This window comes from Pistacia vera, unplaced genomic scaffold, assembly GCF_008641045.1.
Source record: "Pistacia vera cultivar Batoury unplaced genomic scaffold, PisVer_v2 Contig570, whole genome shotgun sequence".
NCBI classification, from domain to species: domain Eukaryota; kingdom Viridiplantae; phylum Streptophyta; class Magnoliopsida; order Sapindales; family Anacardiaceae; genus Pistacia; species Pistacia vera.
In genome coordinates, this window is record NW_022196413.1 from 957,950 (window position 1) to 980,740 (window position 22,791).

The following is a 22,791-nucleotide window of genomic DNA, read 5'->3' on the forward strand; positions in this document are numbered from 1 at the left end:
CTTGGGACTTGCGGTGGGAATCCGTGCTCATTGGATTTCCCCCACAACAACTATAAATTGCATAACACAGATATCTTTCTTTGTGCTTAATCTTCTCTTCCACTTTTTAAGGCTGAATAAATCAAGGAAAGATCGTCTCTCAAAGTCAGTTGACCCCAGTTTTCACAAATGAGTTCACATTGTTCCACATGCCTTAGCTGGGTTAGACGAAAGAGTTCTGAACTGCATATTTCATTGAAAAATCAATCCCTTCATACCACTATCCAAAAGAGTAATTCTAAGTTCTAGGATACTTGTTACAAGATATATGTTATGTTATGTTATGCTATATCAAGTAACATTAATAGAGTTTACTAACCTTCGAAGTTTGAATCATGGTCTACAAGATTGAACATGGTTTCTTGGACATCACATACTTCTGGTTGTTACTGTTACCGTACTTGTGGCATTATATATATATATATATATATAGACGTAAAAATCTACTGGTACGGAAGGAGGGATTGATCCTGTGAGGTTGAGGCCACTAGCAATCTGCTGTACCTGCACACGTAAAGAAACACGCGTGAAGCAAAGGAAAACACCGGGGTGGTGTTTGCCGTAGGCACTCCGACGCTCAAGTCAGCAAGGCTGAAAGAGGCTAATATAGTGAGGGCTAGGGAGTAAAGGGGTTACCGGAAGTCTAGTCGGGGACTATGACTACGGCTATGAGGTGGAAGTTCTCAAGCTAGAACTCCGGGTTCTGTAGGTGTAGTGTCATCTCCTTTGTGAGAGGGTTGGCCTCTGTTTATATAGTGACTGTCTGGTCTCCCAATCCTGGTAAGAGTAGGAGTCCGAGTGTAACTCTGATGTAAACCCTAGAAAAGTTAGGGCGGTGGTGAGCTGTCTTACCTGCATCCGAATAGGAAGGTGATCTGAACAGGAAAGTCACTTTAAGTAGGAAAGTGACCAGGAACAGGAAAGTGACTTCAAATAGGAGATTGAACAGGAACAGGAAAATGATCAGTAGGGGCCGTGGGTTCTGAACTCGCCTATAGGCCCAAGAAGTGAGCTGGAACTGAGAGGCCCACGCCCAGATGGTTTGGGCCGGCCGTATCTCGTATCAAATGGAAATAATTTGGTTTGGGCCTCTTTAGGACTGGGCCTGGTCTTTTCTTCACTGGTGGTCCTGTTTTCATATTTGGGCCAAGGACGATTTTTGGCCCTAACAGTATCCTTCTGATAAATGTTACCTCATACTTCTCGTATTAAGCTTACTGAGACAAGTATAGGATGACGATGGGTCCACGGCATACTTTTTTTGGGTTAAAAATGGGCTTAATGATCATAAGCTTTAGGTTTTACATCATTGGCCAGATATGATCCAAATAGTAAGAGACTATTTCGGCCATCTTGTACTACATAACGGGCCAGGGAACAGAATAGCCCAACCTATGATCTGACGAGTATTCTATCAGAGACTTGCATTAGAGGAGAAGTACACCAAGACACCCAGATCTCATATGAGCGTATACTGTATGCATCATGCCCCATATAAAGGGAATTTTACGTTACAAGATATTTTGCTTGTTTTCTCATTTCTTTATATTTGAAGAAAATAAAAATTTCAAGACACAGAATTAACAAGTCTTTCATAATTAACTCTGACACTAATTCATATAACACCTTAACTAAACATAGAGTACGTCCTTTTTCTTATCAAAGTTGTACAACCTAAGAACATATAACTAACCAACAGTTGAAAGTAACTTCTGATTTTTAATTTTTATTTTACACATAGCAACTACAGTATAAAGAATACGTGCAAATTTATGATACAATATATAATATTTCTAAAAGAATAAGAGAGACCTCTGGTCTGAATGCTTCAACCAGAGTCAATCACACCATATGAAGTGATCATATATTGTCTCACTAATAGAGTCAAATGAGCCTCTTAGAACTTGTACGAGTACAAACTCTTGCATCCGGATAAATTTTGCCAGGTCTACATAAATAGCCTTTGCTAGGGGCACAATGGCTGTCTTGTGAGCATATACACAACCCTTCAAGTGCACACCCATCCTTGACTATATTCACCCCACCTTTCAATCCGAGAACTTGGTCTGTCCACTCACTAGAGAAGAGCCCTAAAGAATCGTACTTCTCTTTAATCTTTATGAATTTTCCAGCATTTTTGTATTTTTTGATCACCCCATCAAACACTAGGTTCCTATTTTTTCCCCAATGAGGCAGTCCTCCATACTTGAACACCGCCATTTGTTCAATTTCTTCAAGAATATCTTCATAAAGCCTAGGAGTCATTGGGTCTTTGCTTCGGTAATATGAGATATCGAAATCTATTGAATCCTCTTGTTTTCCCAAGTAAGCACTCGAAGCTTTAACATAGCGCATCAGAATTCCATTGTAAAGCTCTAGACCACACAATGATTTGGGCTCCAAAGCAACTAGTTTTTGTACATCTTCAATGAAGTTTTTGACGACAGACAACCCAATAGTGAAAGTAGTTTGGTGAAAGAACTCGCCCTTGATTCTAGAGTCCCAAGAGCAAGCTGTGATTAACTTATCTTGGGGACTATCAAGGCAGGTCCCCGATGATTGAAGACGATTCTGAAATCCAATTACAGGATAGCCCGTAAAGAGGATACCTACTCCAAAATGAGAACAAACATTATTACACGGAATAATAGTATTACATATGATGTCAATAATGTAGCTTTAAGTAGAAACAATCAATACCATTATTGGTTAAGCCAAACGCACTGTTCCTTAGCGTTGAAGTCACAAGCATTGCCCCAATGCACTTGCCATTAGCATCATTCGTTGATTCTTGATTCTCCTCTGATCAAATAACAATCATAACAAACCAAACAGATTAAAGAACACCGTACGTTTATATTTTAGAAAAATTAATCAGTTGGAACCAGATTGAAAGTAAAATTGAATAAAAGCGAGCAAACCTGTAGTTCTGATGATTGCCAATGTAGCTGTAAGGGTGGAGCGGAATGGAGTGTAATCATAGAGACCATTGCCAGATGTGTTAGAGGAAACACGGTCATCAATTCGATAGATTGCCTTGCGTTGACTCGGGTACCAATTAATGTCTGCGAACTCATGTTGCCTTCCAAAACGAACCGCTTCATCAGCTAAGTCTAAATCATCCTTCATCTGGTAGGTGATGGATCGCTTAAATAGGGGTTGCAACTTCAAAGTTACCTGCACAAATTAAATACAATTATACATTAATATTTCTTTTTCTCTTTAGTTTCTTATATTTTTCGGAAAATTTTTCCTTTAATTTTTAATTATTAATTTTTCAACTAAATAAAATATTTGGTTTACCCTTGTACCACTACTTTTAACCAATGGAAACGTTATTTAAGAGGAATGACTTTAATTTCCTAAAATAAACTTGAGGGGATTAAACCGCAAGGACAACACTGTAATAAGCCCTATAATTTATAGACTATATAATAGTTGCCCATAATAATATATAATAAGAATGATACATTTTACGCATTGAGCTAGCTTGTACTATATAATGTGTACACTAGAATACACTTCAGCAAACAGTGATAGGTTGTAAATAAAATATAANCAGTTTGTATAATAGTGCCCACTTGTTTGTTTGACTGTGAGAGTGATAATTATTAATTAATACTGTGTCTATGTAACAGAGAGGAGCCAGTGATTCTGACGTCTAATTGCAAATAGCTAAGGTTCAATACAGAGGATCTATGGTGATATCTAAATGCATTAAAGGTTGATGTTTTTTTGGGGCATGGGTCATGGGAAGACACTAATGGTGATATTGTCAGATCGTACGTCGATAAACTATTAATATATCTATATTATATAGAAAATGAAATATGAAAATTCACTACACTTGTAGTATATATTTCTACAATTTAAATAGAACATGCAGTGACGGAGCTAGTGGCTGTCTGTATAAGTGAAATCGAGAACATTGAAAGCCACGAGAGAGAGAGAGAGACACGTTGTGGGTGCACAGGAACCAAAACTGCTTTAACGTGGAGCAATGGTTCATTCCTTATCTTTATTTCTTTTTCTGGTTAAAAAGGCTTTGAGAGTTTCTCGCTTTCTCTTAAAACCATGGTTATCAAATTATATCGAAAATCTGATTTTTTGAATCGTATATCACGTATCGTATCATATCGTAAGATACGTCTTTTTTAAAAAACATAATAAAATAATCAAAATTTTCTAAAAATTAATATAATCCCCGAGATTAATTAAAAAATTTTGTGGTATTATTGACTTTAAATTACGGTATTACCATGGTTATCAAATCGTGTATCGAAAACCTAATTTTTTGAATCGCGTATCGTATCGTATCGTATCGTAAGATACACCTTTTTCAAAAAAATTAATAAAATAATTAAAATTTTCTAAAAATTAATATAATCCCCAAGATTAATTAAAGAATTTTGTAGTATTATTGACTTTAAATTACGGTATTATATAATCAAAATTAATCACAAAATTCCAAGATCAATGTCAATATCTATATCTCCACTTATATTATTATTATCATGTAAAATGGGCAATACATATTCACAACAACATATATAAAAAAGATACCATTACCCAAAATAAAAATCTAACCTAGATAAAAGACTTATATATATATTAATATATTATATATTCATTACAAATTAATCAACACCTTCATGGTATCATTACCCAAAATAAAAAGTGCTAATACTAGCTAGGATACTAATGTTACAAGGATTATATATATATTATATATATATATATATATAATATAATATATATATATATATATATATAATAATAGATAGAGAGGAGAGAGAGAGAGGAAGAGAGAGAGAGAGAGAGAGAGAGAGAGAGAGAGAGATGTGATAGCTTGTAATTAGTCAGTTCACAACGGGTCTTATATAAGTCTTCAATGATTCCATTAATTAATTAACAGCTAAAACGTTAAGATTGTGAGAGAATTGTTGATGTAGTATTATTTAATATATCTCAGACTCTAGATACTGTAGCATATCCTTCGGTAAACTATTGCTATAACCTGCCAATGAATGAGTGAGCATTGCATCGTACTTCTGTGATGGCAGATAATTACATATCAATACTGAGGATGCAATAAAAATTATGTATAAATATATTAATTCCGAGTATATAATATTGATGAAGATAAAAAATTAATACATAAACTTATCCTTACGTAAACGGAATAACTCAACAGCAAGATAGATATATTTGAAATGCAATCATTTTTATATTTTGTCATCTGACATTGTTCGTAATTTTCTTATTTGACCTATTCTTTCTCTTCCTAATCGTCTTTTTTGACTAATTCTGCTTAATAATCTCTTCCTACGTCTTGAATCTAGCTGATTCAGTTGCAATAGATAATTATTTTATTTTCAACGAATATTCGTTTCCTCGGCTTTTCTAAATAGCAAAGGTGTTGCCCTTATAGGGTTGCTCTGTCCATCTCTCGTACATATAAATATCTTTATGATGTTTCACCATTATATGGTTTGGCTTGACTTGAGATACGTTGTTCTAGAAATTGAAGGTGGAGAAGTATACATAGACATGATGTAATTTTGTTTCAGCCAACAGCATGAAGAAACATATTGATACATTTTGGTTTAGCTGTCAGGCGGATTAGTACAATGTGAGCAAGGAGACAAGATTTATTAGTTGACTTCATGTTGATCTCCATTTTAGTAATGCGATCCAAGTCATCAATTTTATCGATATTTGATAAACACATTGCCAAGGAAGTGCTTGAAGTCAATCGTGCCATCTAATTATATCAGTTCACTTAGACATCAAACTTTCAATTCTTTTGTTTATATTCCAATTTCAGGTGAGGTTTAAAATTTCCATGGGGGAATTTCAAATAAGAGAATTACAGAATAATTAAGGCCTAAAAACCTTCACAACCATTGAGTTCATTAAAATAGGTTCACAAAATTATTGATAAAATGATTGCCAGCGAAGCATTGCTTGGAAATTACTCGTTTAATGTCTGATGATAAGGTTACCAAAATCATAGAAAGTCTTGGATCACACTGCATCTATGACAAATTAACTATAGCTTTTGTCCTTGAATTTTGTCTTCTTACTAGACCTCCTTACATGACAAACGAGGGTCCAGACTTTTGTTTTCAAAATAATCACACACTAAAACAGTAAACATTATTTAGGTGTTCTCAGTACTTTTTGAAAGCTATATGATACCTGGTTTATGATCTTTGAAATGATCCTCTGACTCTGATACTCATAGTTAATTCAATATTTTTTTTTATTAAAGTCTTGTTTTCTATTCTACCCCGCCCCATTGTGAAATACGCATGTTGTTCAAAGTTCAGACAGGCCAGTTGGTTTTTTATTCGTGTATATCTTCATTGGATATGTGTTAGTAATTTGTCATTTGTGATAGGAAGTCTAATTCATTCCCTTTTTAGTCAATATATTCATAACGTAAGCAAGATGATTCAAATAAAATTTTATATGCCACATTCACACCTTGTAAAGTTTTCTTTTGTTAAATATAGTTTTGTATTCTTGGACACAACTCCCTTTTTAGGACTACCAGTGTCACAATCCTAAAAAAACTGTGACAATTTTATTGCACAAACAAGAGATCAAAATTAAATAAACCACAAAGTCTCGAAGAAAAAAAACAAAGAATCCACAAATTCTCAAAGAAAATAAGAATACAAAGATGGAGATGGAGGATATGAGAGAAAAACTCTATTATATTGCTCTTAATTCAAAGTAATGTTTAAAATATGAAATAACCTAAGACAAATTACCTTTATATAAGAGTTTAATGTAGATTTAGAGTACAGATCCATCCATATCATTATGTATGTTTGTTGATTAATTAACAAGCAATATAATCCTAGTTCTTTTTTGTAAGAACATTTAGAAACTTTTGAAAACAAATCTCAAACATATTCTTTAATGCTTTAGGTCAACTTCTCGAAAGATTTTTGGATATTCTTTGCTAATATGTTCTGGTTTCTTTGGACCCAACTCCCAATTGCTTTTTGGGGCTACCAAGACCAGATCCAACACTGTTGGAGATGGTTGTGATTTTAGTTATAAACGAGGTTAGGTCCTCGAATTCAACAATTTTATAAACTTAAATTTGACATCAATGTATAACTGTCTTCTTTAAGATTTACAGTGTCGTGTTATTCAATTAAATCATCTGAGATACGGTTAAAATATTTGCTAGATTTGAATTCAATAAATTTGACTAATAACTAATCATTCTAATGTTGAATTGTTAAGATATTTCAATCCAATCTAATATATAACTTTTGTGGGGTTATTAAAATGGGATGCATCAATATGTGAATTAATAGAATTCAATTGAAATTAAATTCATTTTTTATTGAATCAATCCCCTAACTACGTATTGGTGGAGGTCAATTGTGAAGCCAGGGTGCAATCAGATTCATAGTCCCTGGCAAATGTGTTAGAGATAGAGAGTGTGTATTAGTGAAGTTTTTCCCAGTTATCTTTATCCTCAAGTTGCCAAGAAAAATACGAGATAGGAAATAAAAATGTAAAATGGTATTGCCATCTAAGTTGGTAGGTTAGTAAATACATTACGGAGATAAGTTATTATACCATTTTCGTAAACGCAAGTGAAACCGAAGTTTCTCGTTATTACTATCTTGACGTTGATTTGTGATTTTGGAGAAACCAATCATATCTGCCCAACACGAAAGGAACCTAGCGGAAAAGGGTTGATGATAGTAGGTGGACCGACATCAACTTGCAGTCAATTACTTCATTGTTTGGTACTTTGAAATTCAAAATATCTTCTCTTCTCCGCAGTAATTTATATTTTTCTACAAGAAATTTAGTTTTTCTCAACCCATCTTTATATAAATTCATTATTAATTATAAAATATGAATGTTAAATTTCAATCTTTCGATAGAAGCTTTATGAAGACTTTATTATTTATTCAATATACATCTTGAATAATTTTTGCTGGTGTATTTGATTAAATTGGTAACATATTAATTGAACCAAGTTTATAAGATGCATTAAATTAAATTAATAATTTGAACAGATTAAGGAGTTTTAGTTTCCTGGCTCTCTCACAGCCCATAACTTTTGATCTTATTCTTGATTGCAGGTGCATGTGTGCCCGATAGCCACACAAATTGAAATACTTCAAGTACAAGTAATCTACACCAGTTTAACCGGACTCTCAGTTTGTGTTGATAGTGAAAATGAAAAGATATTTATGGATACCATGGCCCAACCCTTTTTTTTTTTTTTTTTTTTTTGGTGATGGGTGTCTTGACCACTTGTTTTACCTTAATTAATTTTTTAGGTCTTAAAGTTGACGATTAGATAACCTTAAATTGACCACCCTTATAGGCTTGTAGAGACTCAATCTCATTAATTTTTAATGTCCTAAAGTTGATGATCAGATAACCCTAGTTGACCACCCTTATAGGGCTTGTAGAGACTCAACTCAAGAGTTTGAAACCTCATTTATTTCTTTTACATTAGACACCCAAATAGTTGGCCCATCCTCAATGCTCTTATCAAAGATATTTTTGCTATGATATGGGAGATCAAAAACATGGAAATTTACATAATCATCTCCTGAAAAATCTGTAAGGGACATACAGTTAACCGACGGTTAGCTTACATTAAACTGTGAAAAGGAAATTTTCATCTTTTAATATTAAAAATTTTATAAATAAAAATTGAAATATCAAAAACTTAATATAGAATACAAAGTTGTATTTGTATAAACCACAAACATTTTATGCAACCTCTCATGTCAGAGAACCACAATGGACAAGACGAAATTCGACAAAAACCACCGAATGAAGGCTGTCTCTTAGCGGTCTTGCACATCTGCTTGACTTGGTGTGGGTGAGTGGAGCCTGGAGCTACGTGACCTCCGCGCCTATTGCGTAGGCTATTCAAAAATTGATCATTAATGATGGGCCACATTAGGCTACTCCTTAACAATAAGCTATCCATATTTTTAAGTGCAACAGTATGTGGTCCCATATTGTTGTTTCTCTTGCTAACAGTGTCACTACTGACTGTAATTTGTACAAGTGATAAATTGTGGATAGGACGATTCAAGTTGATAATTTCTGGGGGTTTCCATTTGCCAACTTATAGCTTGTTATGAGTCCATTGCCCTTGTTTTAAAAAGGTTGAACCAAGGGTCATAACTTTGTATGATATTATAAATTTCAGTTGCAGACAAACTCAGATAAACATTACACATGGTTAACATTATAGCTCGTATTTCCATAGAGCAAGCTGCACCTTTTATGACGAGGAAAAAGCTATAAAGATGCTTTTAATCAGTCAGAACATGACCAACATGACTATTGTGATTCCATTTATACAGCTTAAGATGAAAGACCAATAGACTTCTTGAAATGAAAGAATAAGGAAATATTGCTTTATTACGTTGATTGATTTTTAGATAAGCACTGCTGTTTGCAAGTTGCAAATCAAAAAAATATACAGGGAAAAAGTAGACACCCAACCATAACATTATTCATGCCATTTCTTGAAGTGCATGTGGATCTGTACATACAGGTTGAAGGATATCCAGCACAACTATGTAGAACAAAGAGTGTAAAAATTACAAAGTTACTTGCTAAACACTTAAAAGAATTCTCCTGGGACATGATATTTGAGAGCTTCACTTCAATTAAAAAATAATGAGACAAAAATCAAATATCCTCTACATAACATCCCTCACCTCAAATCACAACCTCATATTCAAGCAATACAAATCTAACCAAGTTATGTTGTTCACACTTTGTCATAATCACTTAGTTAACCATATACTCCGCCACCTCCTGAGTCACTAGTAGAAGAGGAGAAATTTCACCGCCAACGCTCTCAGTATAACATGAAGAATAATTAGACTGTTGCTCCAACCCAATTGTATCCACTTACACTTTTAAACTTGGACTCCTCAAGTTCTGCCCATAAACTCCATATCCCATTCCTACCCATACGGTTCTGGTACTGGAATGAAAGACGCTTCTTTACTGAACCAACTCGGTCTCTCTCTGGTGTTGATGGCCTTTGCCTTGGTGCACTTTGAGAACGCTCTAGCCTTAGCAGACTCAGTGTCTGCCATGTAATTAGGCATGTTGCACTAGAATTAGTAGCACTACTTGAACCACCTCTGGCATGTTGATGCACTTGCCAGTGTAGTAGTAGTTAGACCTTACTGGTGTTTGAGACGTACTAAAACTTCTATCTTCTCTCCACAACGAGGGCTTGCAGACCGACTTGAACGGGCCTGGTTTTTGATGGAGAAGTGTGACAAGGGAGTGATGAAGATGTGTTTTGGTGGGCTCTATGGTGTGGAGAAGCAGGTCTTTGATGGTATGTTGGTGATATTGATTTTGGTTTCTTCTTCTAAAATTAGATGCTAAATATGAATAGGTTGGGAGGTGTCATTTCTACGGTTTTAATGGGGTCTCTTTGATCCGTTGAAGCTCTTGCTTTGCTTTCCCATGGCTTCGTAGCCATCCATCGATCAAGCCATTTTGGTCTATCTTCTAGCTCAACTTCGTCACACATTTGAGGAGCTCCTACCATTTCTCCACATCTTTATGTGGACAAACGTTTTACAAATAGTACCAATTGGCTTACAATTAGTAGACTAAAAACAGAGGAATTGAGAATGCATGAGAGAGAGGCAAACACACCTGTTGAGAGAAGGTTTGAGATAACGTCTTTTCACGTTTCAATGCTGCTTCTTTCTTTGCTGCAGCATGGCTTTAACTCCTCATTGTGTGTGCCCTTCGTCCCAGTCATCTGCAATGCTACTTCCTCTCTTGACTGCAACATTAAAACTGTAAGAATAGTTTCCCAAGAAGAATAAAGAAACACATCTGAACGTGAAGCTTCACAGTAGAAACTATATAATTTCAATTTGCTGTCTGCTTAAGAGTTATTGTTTCACAAACCCAAACTGTTCATTAATTTGCTTTGTCCATAATTTACTCTGCTTTCTTTCCCCAATGATATGCATACAAAAAGCCATAAAAAGTGTTTGAAAAGTTTAAAAAAAAAAAAAAAAACTTTAATAATTAAACTGACCGTTGTTTTTCTATCAGAGATGTCTCGAAGAGTCGCGTTTCCCATACGCTATTGGGTGTCAAACGGGGATTTTCTGATACCTTCTAGAGAAAGCCTACGCGTTGATCAACACCCTAGATTGGACTCGAACCAAAATTGCATGCACCGTAGTGTCATCTTAGATTGCTTTCTACATTATGACCCCTCACTAGTGCTTGCAGCTTTACCAGTCCCTTTAGTGCACGAAGTGCTCTCCTTGCCTTTAAACAAAATTAATCAAATCATACGCAAACAGATAATCAAATATGTGAAAATTATAAAATAAAAACCACTACTTCATCTTAATTAGCTCAATACAGCTATTTTGACGGTCGGCTTGGTTCAAGAGACTTGCTAATCAAACAGTTAATTTCTTCTAGAGTTTTGCTTACCAAGTACCTCTGAAGGCAGTTTGAAATACAATGGAGCATATTCTCTGGCACTAAAAGTCGGAGGCCTATACCGAGCCACCTCGCCCCCGCCTGATAGACCTGGCAGCCTCGGCGGTAGCTACAGTGGCCACTTCCATCGCAATGGCGTGCCTTTGTTCCGCTGCCGCCACGGTCGCATGATCAACCTGCGCAGCACCGTTACCACTACTGTGTGCCATCAACAGTATTTGTCTCCTTTCTTGGGGTTTGCTGTGCCACCGTTTCCTGATTGGTAGCTTTCCTAAAAATCCATCTTCTCTTCTCTCTCTCTGCACAAAACCATCAAAACAGAAATCAATATATAGATCATAGATGAAGATAAACAGATGAAGAACGTAAGAGAAATTATTTTATTAACAAATTAACATAAAGAAAAACCTTCTCTTCATTCTCTCTGGGCTTTTCTTCTCTTCTTCTTGTTGCTCCTCCTGCACTCTCTTTAGTAGGATCTGAAGCTCTTTTCACAGCGGTCAACCAAGAGGTACCTCCCTTCTTTCCCATCTAAAAATATGATTACACCAGCTGCATTTATAGCAAATACGCTAAAAAGACGTTAATGAGGCAGAAGTAAGGGTAAGACGATGCTGTTTCTTTGATCGGAAAAGATGCCGACATATAGTGTTTTTGGAACATAGAATTGCCATATATTTGAGAATGTTGGTGATGCTCAAATGTTTTTTTATTTAACTTGAAACAGGTAAGTGGCTTTTACACCTACGGGATATACTTATAGTTGTGTAGCGTAAAAGGATTTTGGACAAAAATGAATCCGGGACGTACAGGTGGATGCATGCTTTGAAGTCAAGATCTTAAATGGTTCGTTTCAAGATTGGATAGTGGACATGTTTCATTTGCCTTCAAATTAACAACTGGATAATGCGGTTTCTGATTAAAAAAATATTTAAAACGTTAACAGTAGAAATACAAATGTTGTTGGGTAGTGATAAGTTGGCCAGTGAACGGTCCTTTTATTTTAACTTTAAATTATAGTGTTTAGTGTGATATAAGGAGTAAATGTAAAGCTTTCAAGTAAGATGAGATCTCCACGTTTGACAACGTTGCAGACCTGGAAGCATATATGGCTTGTTTTTGTTGATTTATGGGCATGAGATGAGAGATAAAGAGTGGAGGAAGTGAGTGGTGTGGTGCATGCTCTTAAAGTATAGCATTATGAGTGCGTAACATGCGTGTCTCTGATCTAACACATTGAAATTTTGATAGAAGAATTAGGCATTCCACTCCCATAGTAATTTAAAAAATCAAGTCAGTGGTTGCGTTATGGGTTTTAACCGTGTTGTGGTATGCCATATAGTAATACTGGATCATTTTTTGTTGGATTTCATCATTTTAATTCATTCTATATGTCAGCATTTTCTTATTCTGTACTTTTCATTATAGTGCACTGGAGTTCGAGTATTTTAGTTTTACACTATCTTTAAAAATACAATATATATCTCCTGGTTGTTGATTTGTTTAACCCATAAGTCAGTCCTACATGAAAGGGGAAAATAATTAATTATTGAATCCTAATTTTCTTTTTCACCCCATAATACTATTATACATACATGTGCTTAGTGTAAAGGATTATATTCAGATATTTCTGTATGATTTTTTATATGCTTAAAAAATCAAAGTTGACATAAACTTACATCAGCAAGCATCAATTAGAGTTCAGGAAGGCTTTACGCTATCCGGGAGCTGCCATGTCGTCCCAATACAGAGAGGATATGACTGTTACCAACCCAGCAAATTCAGGTTTTGTGTACAAGTGAATGGGGACCGCATACCTGTCCAAACCCTAGATAATTTGAGGATATTTCCTAAGTTATCAGCCAATGAGAGACAATGAAGGACTTGCACGACACCTACCACTTGTAAATTTGTAATCATTATCTTGAATTCAGCAACTATAAATAGGGGACTCCCCGATCATTCTCTGATTTTCATAATATTCAATAGCAAAGACAACCTACGAGAAAGAGACTGACTTGATATTCTCTCTGAATACTTAATCATTGTACCTCTGTTCATTGTTCACTATATTTAACCTCTTGTAACATATTTATATAAAAGAAACAGTGGATGTAAGAATCGCTTTAAGCATCCAAACCACTATAAAAATCATCTGCCTTATTTCTTATTCAGTTTTTGCATCCTAACTCATAAATCATATCACGTGTAATTTCTAAGATCTGCTTAACACTTTGCACATGCGAGATTGTTGGTGTCAAAATCAAGTATCAACAATTTTATAAAAATCTTTTTAATGTTGTCGAAAATAATTATTTTTTGAAAATAAAAAATTTAGGCATTTCATAGTACACTGTAAAACTGGAGAAAGGTTAATAAATTAAATTAACCAACAAAAAATCGATAGAGTGGTTATACTGGTATAGCCTTTGCCCATAGCTGGTATTACTGTTTAGATCCGATCATGTGACTACTGACTACTTTATTTTGTTTCTTTTTACTTACAGTCAACGCGTATTCGCCCTGAAAAAGTTTGACAGGGCATGAGCATTACTTCCTTTCTATATGTATTTATGAATATGGTTCGCCGACAATATTGAATTTCATGGCTTACTTCTCAAAGTCTTACCATGGAAAAGAGAGAGCTTATTAACAGCTAAATACAGATATCTTTCTTTGTGATTTTGTGTGTGACTTTTAAAGGCCAACAATAGTACAATAAAAGCTCGTCACTCAGATAAGTTAACCCCTACTTTTCAGTCTTCACAAACAATTTTATACGTTTCCACATGCCTAGGTTAGGTTAGGTAGGGCTAAGACTTATGTGTGTGTCTATATATATAGAGAGAGAGAGAAAACAAATAATACTACACCAATAATCCTCTCTCACAACTCTGATGTGACAGCTTACAATTGATCAGTTTACAACGAATCCTATACAGGTCATATATGAGTCCTATTAATTAATTACGAACTCCAACGTCAAGATTGTGAGAAAAAATTTTGTGAAAGAAGATTGTTGATGTAGTATTATTTAATAATATCTCAGACTCTAGATACTGTAGCTATATCCTTCCGGTAAACTATTTGCTATAACCTGCCAATGAATTAGGTAAGCATTGCATCGTATTTCTGTGATGGCAGAAAATTACTAGTCAAATACTGAGGATGCAATAAAAAATTATGTATAAAATATATTAATTCCGAGTATATATAATTATATGATGAAGATAAAAAATTAATACCATAAACTTATCCTTACGTAAACGGAATAACTCAACAGCAAGATAGATATATTTGAAATGCAATCAGTTTTATATTTTGTCATCTGACATTGTTCGTAATTTTCTTATTTGACCTATTCTTTTCTCTTCCTAATCGTCTTTTTTGACTAATTCTGCTTAATAATCTCTTCCCACGTCTTGAATCTTGCTGATCCAGTTGCAAATAGATAATTATTTTATTTTCAAGCGTAAAATATTCGTTTCCTCGGCTTTTCTAAATAGCAAAGGTGTTGCCCTTATAAGGGTTGCTCTGTCCATCTCTCGTACATATAAATAATGTTTATGATGTTTCACCGTATATGGTTTGGCTTGAGCTTGGGATACGTTGTTCTAGAAATTGAAGGTGGAGAAGTATACATAAGACATGATGTAATTTTGTTTCAGCCAACAAGCATGAAGAAACAATATTGATACATTTTGGTTTAGCTGTCAGGCGGATTAGTACAATGTGAAGCAAGGAGACAAGATTTATTGAGTTGACTTCATGTTGATCTCCATTTTAGTAAATGCGATCCAAGTCATCAATTTTATCTATAAATTTAAAAAAACACATTGCCAAGGAAGTGCTTGAAGTCAATCGTGCCATCTAATTATATCAAGTTCACTTAGACATCAAACTTTCAATCTTTTGTTACTATATATCCAAATTTCAGGTGAAGGTTTAAAATTTCCATGGGGGAATTTCAAATAAGAGAATTAAAGAATAATTAAGGCCTAAAAACCTTCACAACCATTGAGTTCATTAAAATAGGTTTCACAAAATTATTGATAAAATGATTGCCAGCGAAGCATTGCTTGGAAATTACTCGTTTAATGTCATGATGATAAGGTTACCAAAATCATAGAAAGTCATTGGATCAGCACTGGCATCTATGACAAATTAACTATAGCTTTTGTCCTTGAATTTTGTCTTCTTACTAGACCATCCTTTACATGGACAAAAACGAGGGTCCAGACTTTTGTTTTCAAAATAATACACAACTAAAACAGTAAACATTATTTACGTGTTCTTCAGTACTTTTTTGAAAGGCTATATTAATACCTGGTTTATGATCTTTGAAATGACCGTCTGACTCTGATACATCATAGTTAATTCAAATATTTTTAATTTATTGTTTAATTTTATTAAAAAGTGCTTGGTTTTCTATTCTACCCGGCCCCATTGTGAAATACGCATGTTGTTCAAAGTTCAGACAGGCCAGTTGGTTTTTTATTCGTGTATATCTTCATTGGATATGTGTTAAGGTAATTTGTCATTTGTGATAAGGAAGTCTAATTCATTATCCCTTTTTAGTCAATATATTCATAACGTAACGCAAGATGATTCAAATAAAAATTTTATATGCCACATTCACACCTTGAATAAAGTTTTCTTTTGTTAAATATAGTTTTTGATTCTTTGGACACAACTCCCTTTTTGGGGTTACCAAGTGTCACAATCCTAAAAAAAACGTGTGACAATTTTATTGCACAAACAAGAGATCAAAAATTAAATAAACCACAAAGTCTCGAAGAATAAGAAAAAAAAGAATCCACAAATTCTCAAAGAAAAATAAGAATACAAAGAATGGAGATGGAGATGGAGATGGAGAGAAAAACTCTATTATATTGCTCTTAATTCAAAGTAATGTTTAAAATATGAAAATAACCTAAGACAAATTACCTTTATATAAGAGTTTAAATGTAGATTTATGAGTACAGATCCATCCATATCTATTATGATGGATTGTTGTGATTAATTATACAAGCAATATAATCCTAGTTCTTTTTTGTTAAAGAACATTTAGAAACTTTTGAAAACAAATCTCAAACATATTCTTTAATGCTTTAGGTCAAACTTCTCGAAAGATTTTTGGATATTCTTTGCTAAATATAGTTCTGGTTTCTTTGGACCCAACTCCCAATTGCTTTTTGGGGCTACCAAGACCAGATCCAACACTGTTGGAGATGGTTGTGATTTTAGTTATAAACGGAGGTTAGGTCCTCGAATTCAACAATTTTATAAACTTAAATTTGACATCAATCTATCACAACTTAAATTTGACATCAATGTATAACTGTCTTCTTTAAGATTTACAGTGTCGTGTTATTCAATTAAATCATCTGAGATACGGAATTTAAAATATTTGCTAGATTTGGATTCAATAAATTTGACTAATAACTAATCAATCTAATGTTGAATAGGTTTGAAGATCTTTCAATCCAATCTAATATATAAACTTTTTGTGTAGGAGTTATTAAAATGGGATGCATCAATATGTGAATTAATAGAATTCAATTGAAATTAAATTCATTTTTTATTGAATCAATCCCCTAACTACGTATGGGTGGAGGTCAAATTGTGAAGCAACAAGGGTGCAATCAGATTCATATAGTCCCTGGCAAATGTGTTAGAGAGATAGAGAATGTGTCTTAGTGAAGTTTTTCCCAGTTATCTTTATACTCAAGTTGCCAAGAAAATTACGAGATAGAAAGTAAAAATGTAAAATGGTATTGCCATCTAAGTTGGTAGGTTAGTAAATACATTACGGAGATAAGATATTACTAGTTTCATAAACGTAAGTGAAAACTGAAGTTTCTCGTTAGTACTATCTTAGACGTTGATTGTTGATTTTAGGAAACCAATCATATCTGCCCAACAACGAAAGGAACCTAGCGGAAAAGGGTTGATGATAGTAGGTGGACCGACATCAACTTGCAGTCAATTACTTCATTGTTTGGTACTTGAAATTCAAAATATCTTCTCTTCTCCGCAGTAATTAATATATTTTCTACAAGAAATTTAGTTTATTCTCAACCCATCTTTATATAAATTCATTATTAATTATAAAATATGAATGTTAAATTTCAATCTTTCGATAGAAGCTTTATGAAGACTTTATTATTTATTCAATATACATTCTTGAATAAGTTTTGCTGGTGGTATTTGATTAAATTTGGTAACATATTAATTGAACCAAGTTTATAAGATGCATTAAATTAAATTAAATAATTTGAACAGATTAAGGGAAGTGTTAGGTTTCCTGGGCTCTCTCACAGCCCATAACTTTTGATCTTATTCTTGATTGCAGGTGCAGTGTTGGCCCGATAGCCAGACACAAATTGAAATATCGTCAAGTACAAGTAATTCTACACCAGTTTAACCGTGACTCTCAGTTTGTGTTGATAGTGAAAATGAAAAGATATTTATGGATGACCATGGCCCAACCCTTTTTTTTTTTTTTTTTTTGTGGTGATTGGGTGTCTGACCAGCTTGTGTTTACCTTAATTAATTTTTTAATGTCTAAAGTTGACGATTAGATAACCTTAAAATTGACCACCCTTATTAGGGCTTGTAGAGACTCAATCTCAATTAATTTTTTAATGTCCTAAAGTTGATGATCAGATAAGCCCTGAAGTTGACCACCCTTATTAGGGCTTGTAGAGACTCAACTCAAAAGTTTATGAAACCTCATTTTATTCTTTTACCATTAGACACCCAAAAATAGTTGGCCCATCCTCAATGCTCTTATCAAAGATATTTTTGCTATGATATGGTCGATCAAAAACATGGAGAAATTTACATAATCATCCCTGAAAAATCTGTAAGGGACATACAGTTAACCGACGGTAGCTTCCATTAAACTGTGAAAAGGAAATTTTCATCTTTTAATATTAAAAAGTTTATAAAATTAAAAAATTGAAATATCAAAAACTTAATATAGAATACAAAAGTTGTATTTGTATAAACCACAAACATTTTATGCAACCTCTCATGTCAGAGAAACCACAATGGACAAGACGAAATTCGACAAAAACCACCGAATGATAAGGCTGTCTCTTAGCGGTCTTGCCACATGCTTGGACTTGGTGTAGGGTGGAGTGGAGCCTGGAGCTAGCGTGACCTCCGCGCCTTATGCGTAGGCTATTCAGATAAATTGATCATTAAATGATGGGCCACATTATGCTACTCCTTATACAATATAGCTATCCATATTTTTAAGTGCAACAGTATGTTGGTCCCATCTTTGTTGTTTCTCTTGCTAACAGTGTCACTACTTATTGTAATTTGTACAAGTGATAAATTGTGGATAGGACGAGTCAAGTTGATAAATTTCTGGGGGGTTTCCATTTGCCAACTTATAAAGCTTGTTATGAGTAGCCATTGCCCTTGTTTTAAAAAGGTTGAAACCAATGGGGTCATAACTTTGTATGATTATTATAAATTTCAGTGCAGACAAGACTCAGATAAAACATATCACATGGTTAACATTATAGCTCGTATTTCCATAGAGCAAGGCTGCACCTTTTATGACAAGGAAAAAGCTATAAAGATGCTTTTAATCAGTCAGAACATGGACCAACATGACTATTGTGATTCCATTTATACAGCTTAAAGATGAAAGACCAATAGACTTCTTGAAAATGAAAGAGATAAGGAAATATTGGCTTTTTATTATGGTTGATTGATTTTTACATAAGCAGCTGCTGTTTGCAAGTTGCAAATCAAAAAAATATACAAGGGAAAAAGGAAATGACACCCAACCATAACATTATTTCATGCCATTTCTTGAAGTGCAGTTGGATCTGTACATACAGGTTGAAGGATAATCAGCACAACATATGTAGAACAAAGAGTGATAAAAAAAATTACAAAGTTACTTGCTAAACACTTAAAAGAATTCTCCTGGGACATGATATTTGGAGAGCTTCAACTTCAAATAAAAAATAATGAGCAGAAATCAAAATATCCTCTACATAACATCCCAATCACCTCTAAATCACAACCTCATATTCAAGCAATACAAATCTAACCAAGTTATTGTTGTTCACACTTTGTCATAATCACTTAGTTAACCATAAATTACCTCAGCCACCTCCTGAGGTCACTAGTAGAAGAAGGAGAAATTTCACCGCCAACGCTCTCAGTATAACATGAAGAATAATTAGACTGTTGCTCCAACCCAAATTGTGATCCACTTACACTTTTAAAGCTTGGACTCCTCAAGTTCTGCCCATAAACTCCATATCCCATTCCTACACCATACGGTTCTGGTACTGGAAATGAAAGACGCTTCTTTACTGAACCAACTCGGTCTCTCTCTGGTGTTGATGGCCTTTGCCTTGGTGCACTTTGAGAACGAGCTCTAGCCTTAGCAGACTCAGTTGCTGCCATGTAATTAGGCAATGTTGCACTAGAATTAGTAGCACTACTTGAACCACCTCTGGCATGTTGATGCACATTGCCAGTGTAGTAGTAGTTAGACCTTAAGCTTGGTGTTTCAGACGTACTAAAACTTCTATCTTCTCTACCACAACGAGGGCTTGCAGACCGGACTTGAACGGGCCTGGTTTTTGATGGAGAAGGTGTGACAAGGGAGTGATGAAGGGATGTGTTTTGGTGGGCTCTATGGTGTGGAGAAGCAGGTCTTTGATGGTATTGTTGATGATATTGATTTTGGCTTGTTCTTCTAAAATTAGATGCTAAATATGAATAAGGTTGGGAGGTGTCAATTTCTACGGTTTTAATGGGGTCTCTTTGATCCGTTGAAGCTCTTGCTTTGCTTTCCCATGGCTTCGTAGCCATCCATCGATCAAGCCATTTTGGTCTATCTTCTAGCTCAACTTCGTCACCAATTGAGGAGCTCCTACCATTTCTCCACATCTTTATGTGGACAAACGTTTTACAAAATAGTACCAATTGGCTTATCAATTAGTAGACTAAAAACAGAGGAAATTGAGAGAATGCATGAGAGAGAGGCAAACACACCTGTTGAGAGAAGGTTTGAGATAACGTCTTTTCACGTTTCAATGCTGCTTCTTTTCTTTGCTGCAGCATGGCTTTAACTTCCTCGATTGTGTGTGCCCTTTCATCCCAGTCATCTGCAATGCTACTTCCCTCTCTTGACTGCAACATTAAAACATGTAAGAATAGTTTCCCAAGAAGAATAAAGAAACACATCAGTAACGTGAAGCTTCACAGTAGAAACTAAATAATTTCAATTTGCTGTCCGCTTAAGAAAGTTATTGTTTCACAAACCCAAACCGTTCATTAATTTGCTTTGTCCATAATTGACTCTGCCTTCTTTCCCCAGTGATAATTGCATACAAAAAGCCATAAAGGTGTCTACTAACGGATTTTACCAATTTAAAGTAGAGTACGGATATCATACACATAGTATAGATATTATGTATGATTTTAACAAATAGTATAGATATTATGTATGATTTTAACAAAGATTACTATAGTGATTAATAAAATCCATTAATACGCAAAGTATTATTCTAAAAAGTAGTTTGAAAAGGTTAAAAATAAAACTTTAATAATTAAACTGACCGTTGGTTTTCTATCAGAGATGTCTCGAAGATATCGCGTTTCCCATACGCTATTGGTGTCACTAAACGTGGATTTTCTGATACCTTCTAGAGAAAGCCTAACGCGTTGATCAAGCACCCTAGATTGGACTCGAACCAAAACTTGCATGCACCGTAGTGTCATCTTAGCTTGCTTTCTCACATTATGACCCCTCACTAGTGCTTGCAGCTTTACCAGTCCCTTTAGTGCACGAAGTGCTCTCCTTGCCTTTAAACAAAATTAATCAAATCATACGCAAACAGATAATCAAATATGTTGAAAATTTATAAAAATAAAAAACCACTACTTCATCTTTAATTAGCTCAATACAGCTATTTTGACGGTTCGGCTTGGTTCAAGAGACTTGCTAATCAAACAGTTAATTTCTTCTAGAGTTTTGCTTACCAAGTAACCTCTGAAGGCAGTTTGAATAACAATGGTAGCATATATTTCTCTGGCACTAAAAGTCGGAGGCCTAATGAACCGAGCCACCTCGGCCGCCGTCTGAGTAGAAGCCCTGGCAGCCTCGGCGGTAGCTACAGTGGCCACTTCCATCGCAATGGCGTGCCTTTGTTCCGCTGCCGCCACGGCCGCATGATCAACCTGCGCAGCACCGTTACCACTACTGGTGCCATCAACAGTACTTGTCTCCTTTCTTGGGGTTTGCTGTGTCACCGTTTCTTGATTGATAGTTTTCCTAAAAATCCATCTTCTCTTCTCTCTCTTCTGCACAAAAACATCAAAACAAAAATCAATATATAGATCATAGAATGAAGATAAACAGATCAAGAAACGTAAGAGAATTTATTTTATTAACAAATTAACATAAAGAAAAACCTTCTCATCATCTTCCTCTTGGTCATTTTCTTCTCTTCTTTGCCTGTAGCTCCTCCTGTCACTCTCTTTAGTAGGAGATCTGAAAGCTCTTTTCACAGTGGTCAACCATGAGTACCTCCCTTCTTTCCCATCTAAAAATATGGTTAAACCAAGCTGCATTTACAGCAAATACAGCTAAAAAAGATGTTAATGAGGCAGAAGTTATAGGTAAAAGATGATGAGTTTGCAGTTTGTATAGTAATGCCCACTTGTTTGTTTGACTGAGAGTGAAATTATTAATTATACTTGTCATGTAACAGAGAGGAGCCGTGATTCTGACGTCTAATTGCAAATAGCTAAGGTTCAATACAGAGGATCTATGGTGATATCTAAATGCTTTAAAGGTTGATGTTTTTTTGGGGCATGGGTCATGGGAAGACACTAATGGTGATATTGTCAGATCGTACGTCGATAAACTATTAATATATCTATATTATATAGAAAATGAAATATGAAAATTCACTACACTTGTAGTATATATTTCTACAATTTAAATAGAACATGCAGTGACGGAGCTAGTGGCTGTCTGTATAAGTGAAATCGAGAACATTGAAAGCCACGAGAGAGAGAGAGAGAGAGAGAGGCACGTTGTGGGTGCACAGGAATCAAAACTGCTTTAATGTGGAGCAAAGGTTCTTTCCTTATCTTTATTTCTTTTTCTGGTTAAAAAGGCTTTGAGTTTTTCGCTTTCTCTTAAAACTAACTCCCCATCTCTCATGTTGTCACGTGCTACTGCTGTCAGCAAGTGGAGAA

General features: G+C 34.8%; 2 protein-coding genes and 1 pseudogene across 2 annotated transcripts; all 3 read right to left on the reverse strand.

Moving 5' to 3' along the window:
- Positions 1-1,629: 1,629 nt before the first annotated feature.
- Positions 1,630-3,213, reverse strand: LOC116109016 (L-gulonolactone oxidase 2-like). The gene is made up of 3 exons (XM_031395271.1): positions 2,961-3,213; positions 2,740-2,841; positions 1,630-2,648 (listed from the first exon to the last, which is right to left on the reverse strand). Exons 1-3 carry the CDS (start codon positions 3,166-3,168, stop codon positions 1,924-1,926), a joined length of 1,035 nt encoding a protein of 344 aa, XP_031251131.1. The 5' UTR covers positions 3,169-3,213; the 3' UTR covers positions 1,630-1,923.
- Positions 3,214-9,840: 6,627 nt separating this feature from the next.
- On the reverse strand, positions 9,841-11,753 carry LOC116108924 (annotated as a pseudogene).
- Positions 11,754-19,355: 7,602 nt separating this feature from the next.
- Positions 19,356-22,195, reverse strand: LOC116108925 (protein IQ-DOMAIN 1-like). The gene is made up of 5 exons (XM_031395163.1): positions 21,976-22,195; positions 21,568-21,942; positions 21,145-21,390; positions 20,578-20,715; positions 19,356-20,472 (listed from the first exon to the last, which is right to left on the reverse strand). Exons 1-5 carry the CDS (start codon positions 22,156-22,158, stop codon positions 19,672-19,674), a joined length of 1,743 nt encoding a protein of 580 aa, XP_031251023.1. The 5' UTR covers positions 22,159-22,195; the 3' UTR covers positions 19,356-19,671.
- Between the last annotated feature and the right edge of the window lie 596 nt (positions 22,196-22,791).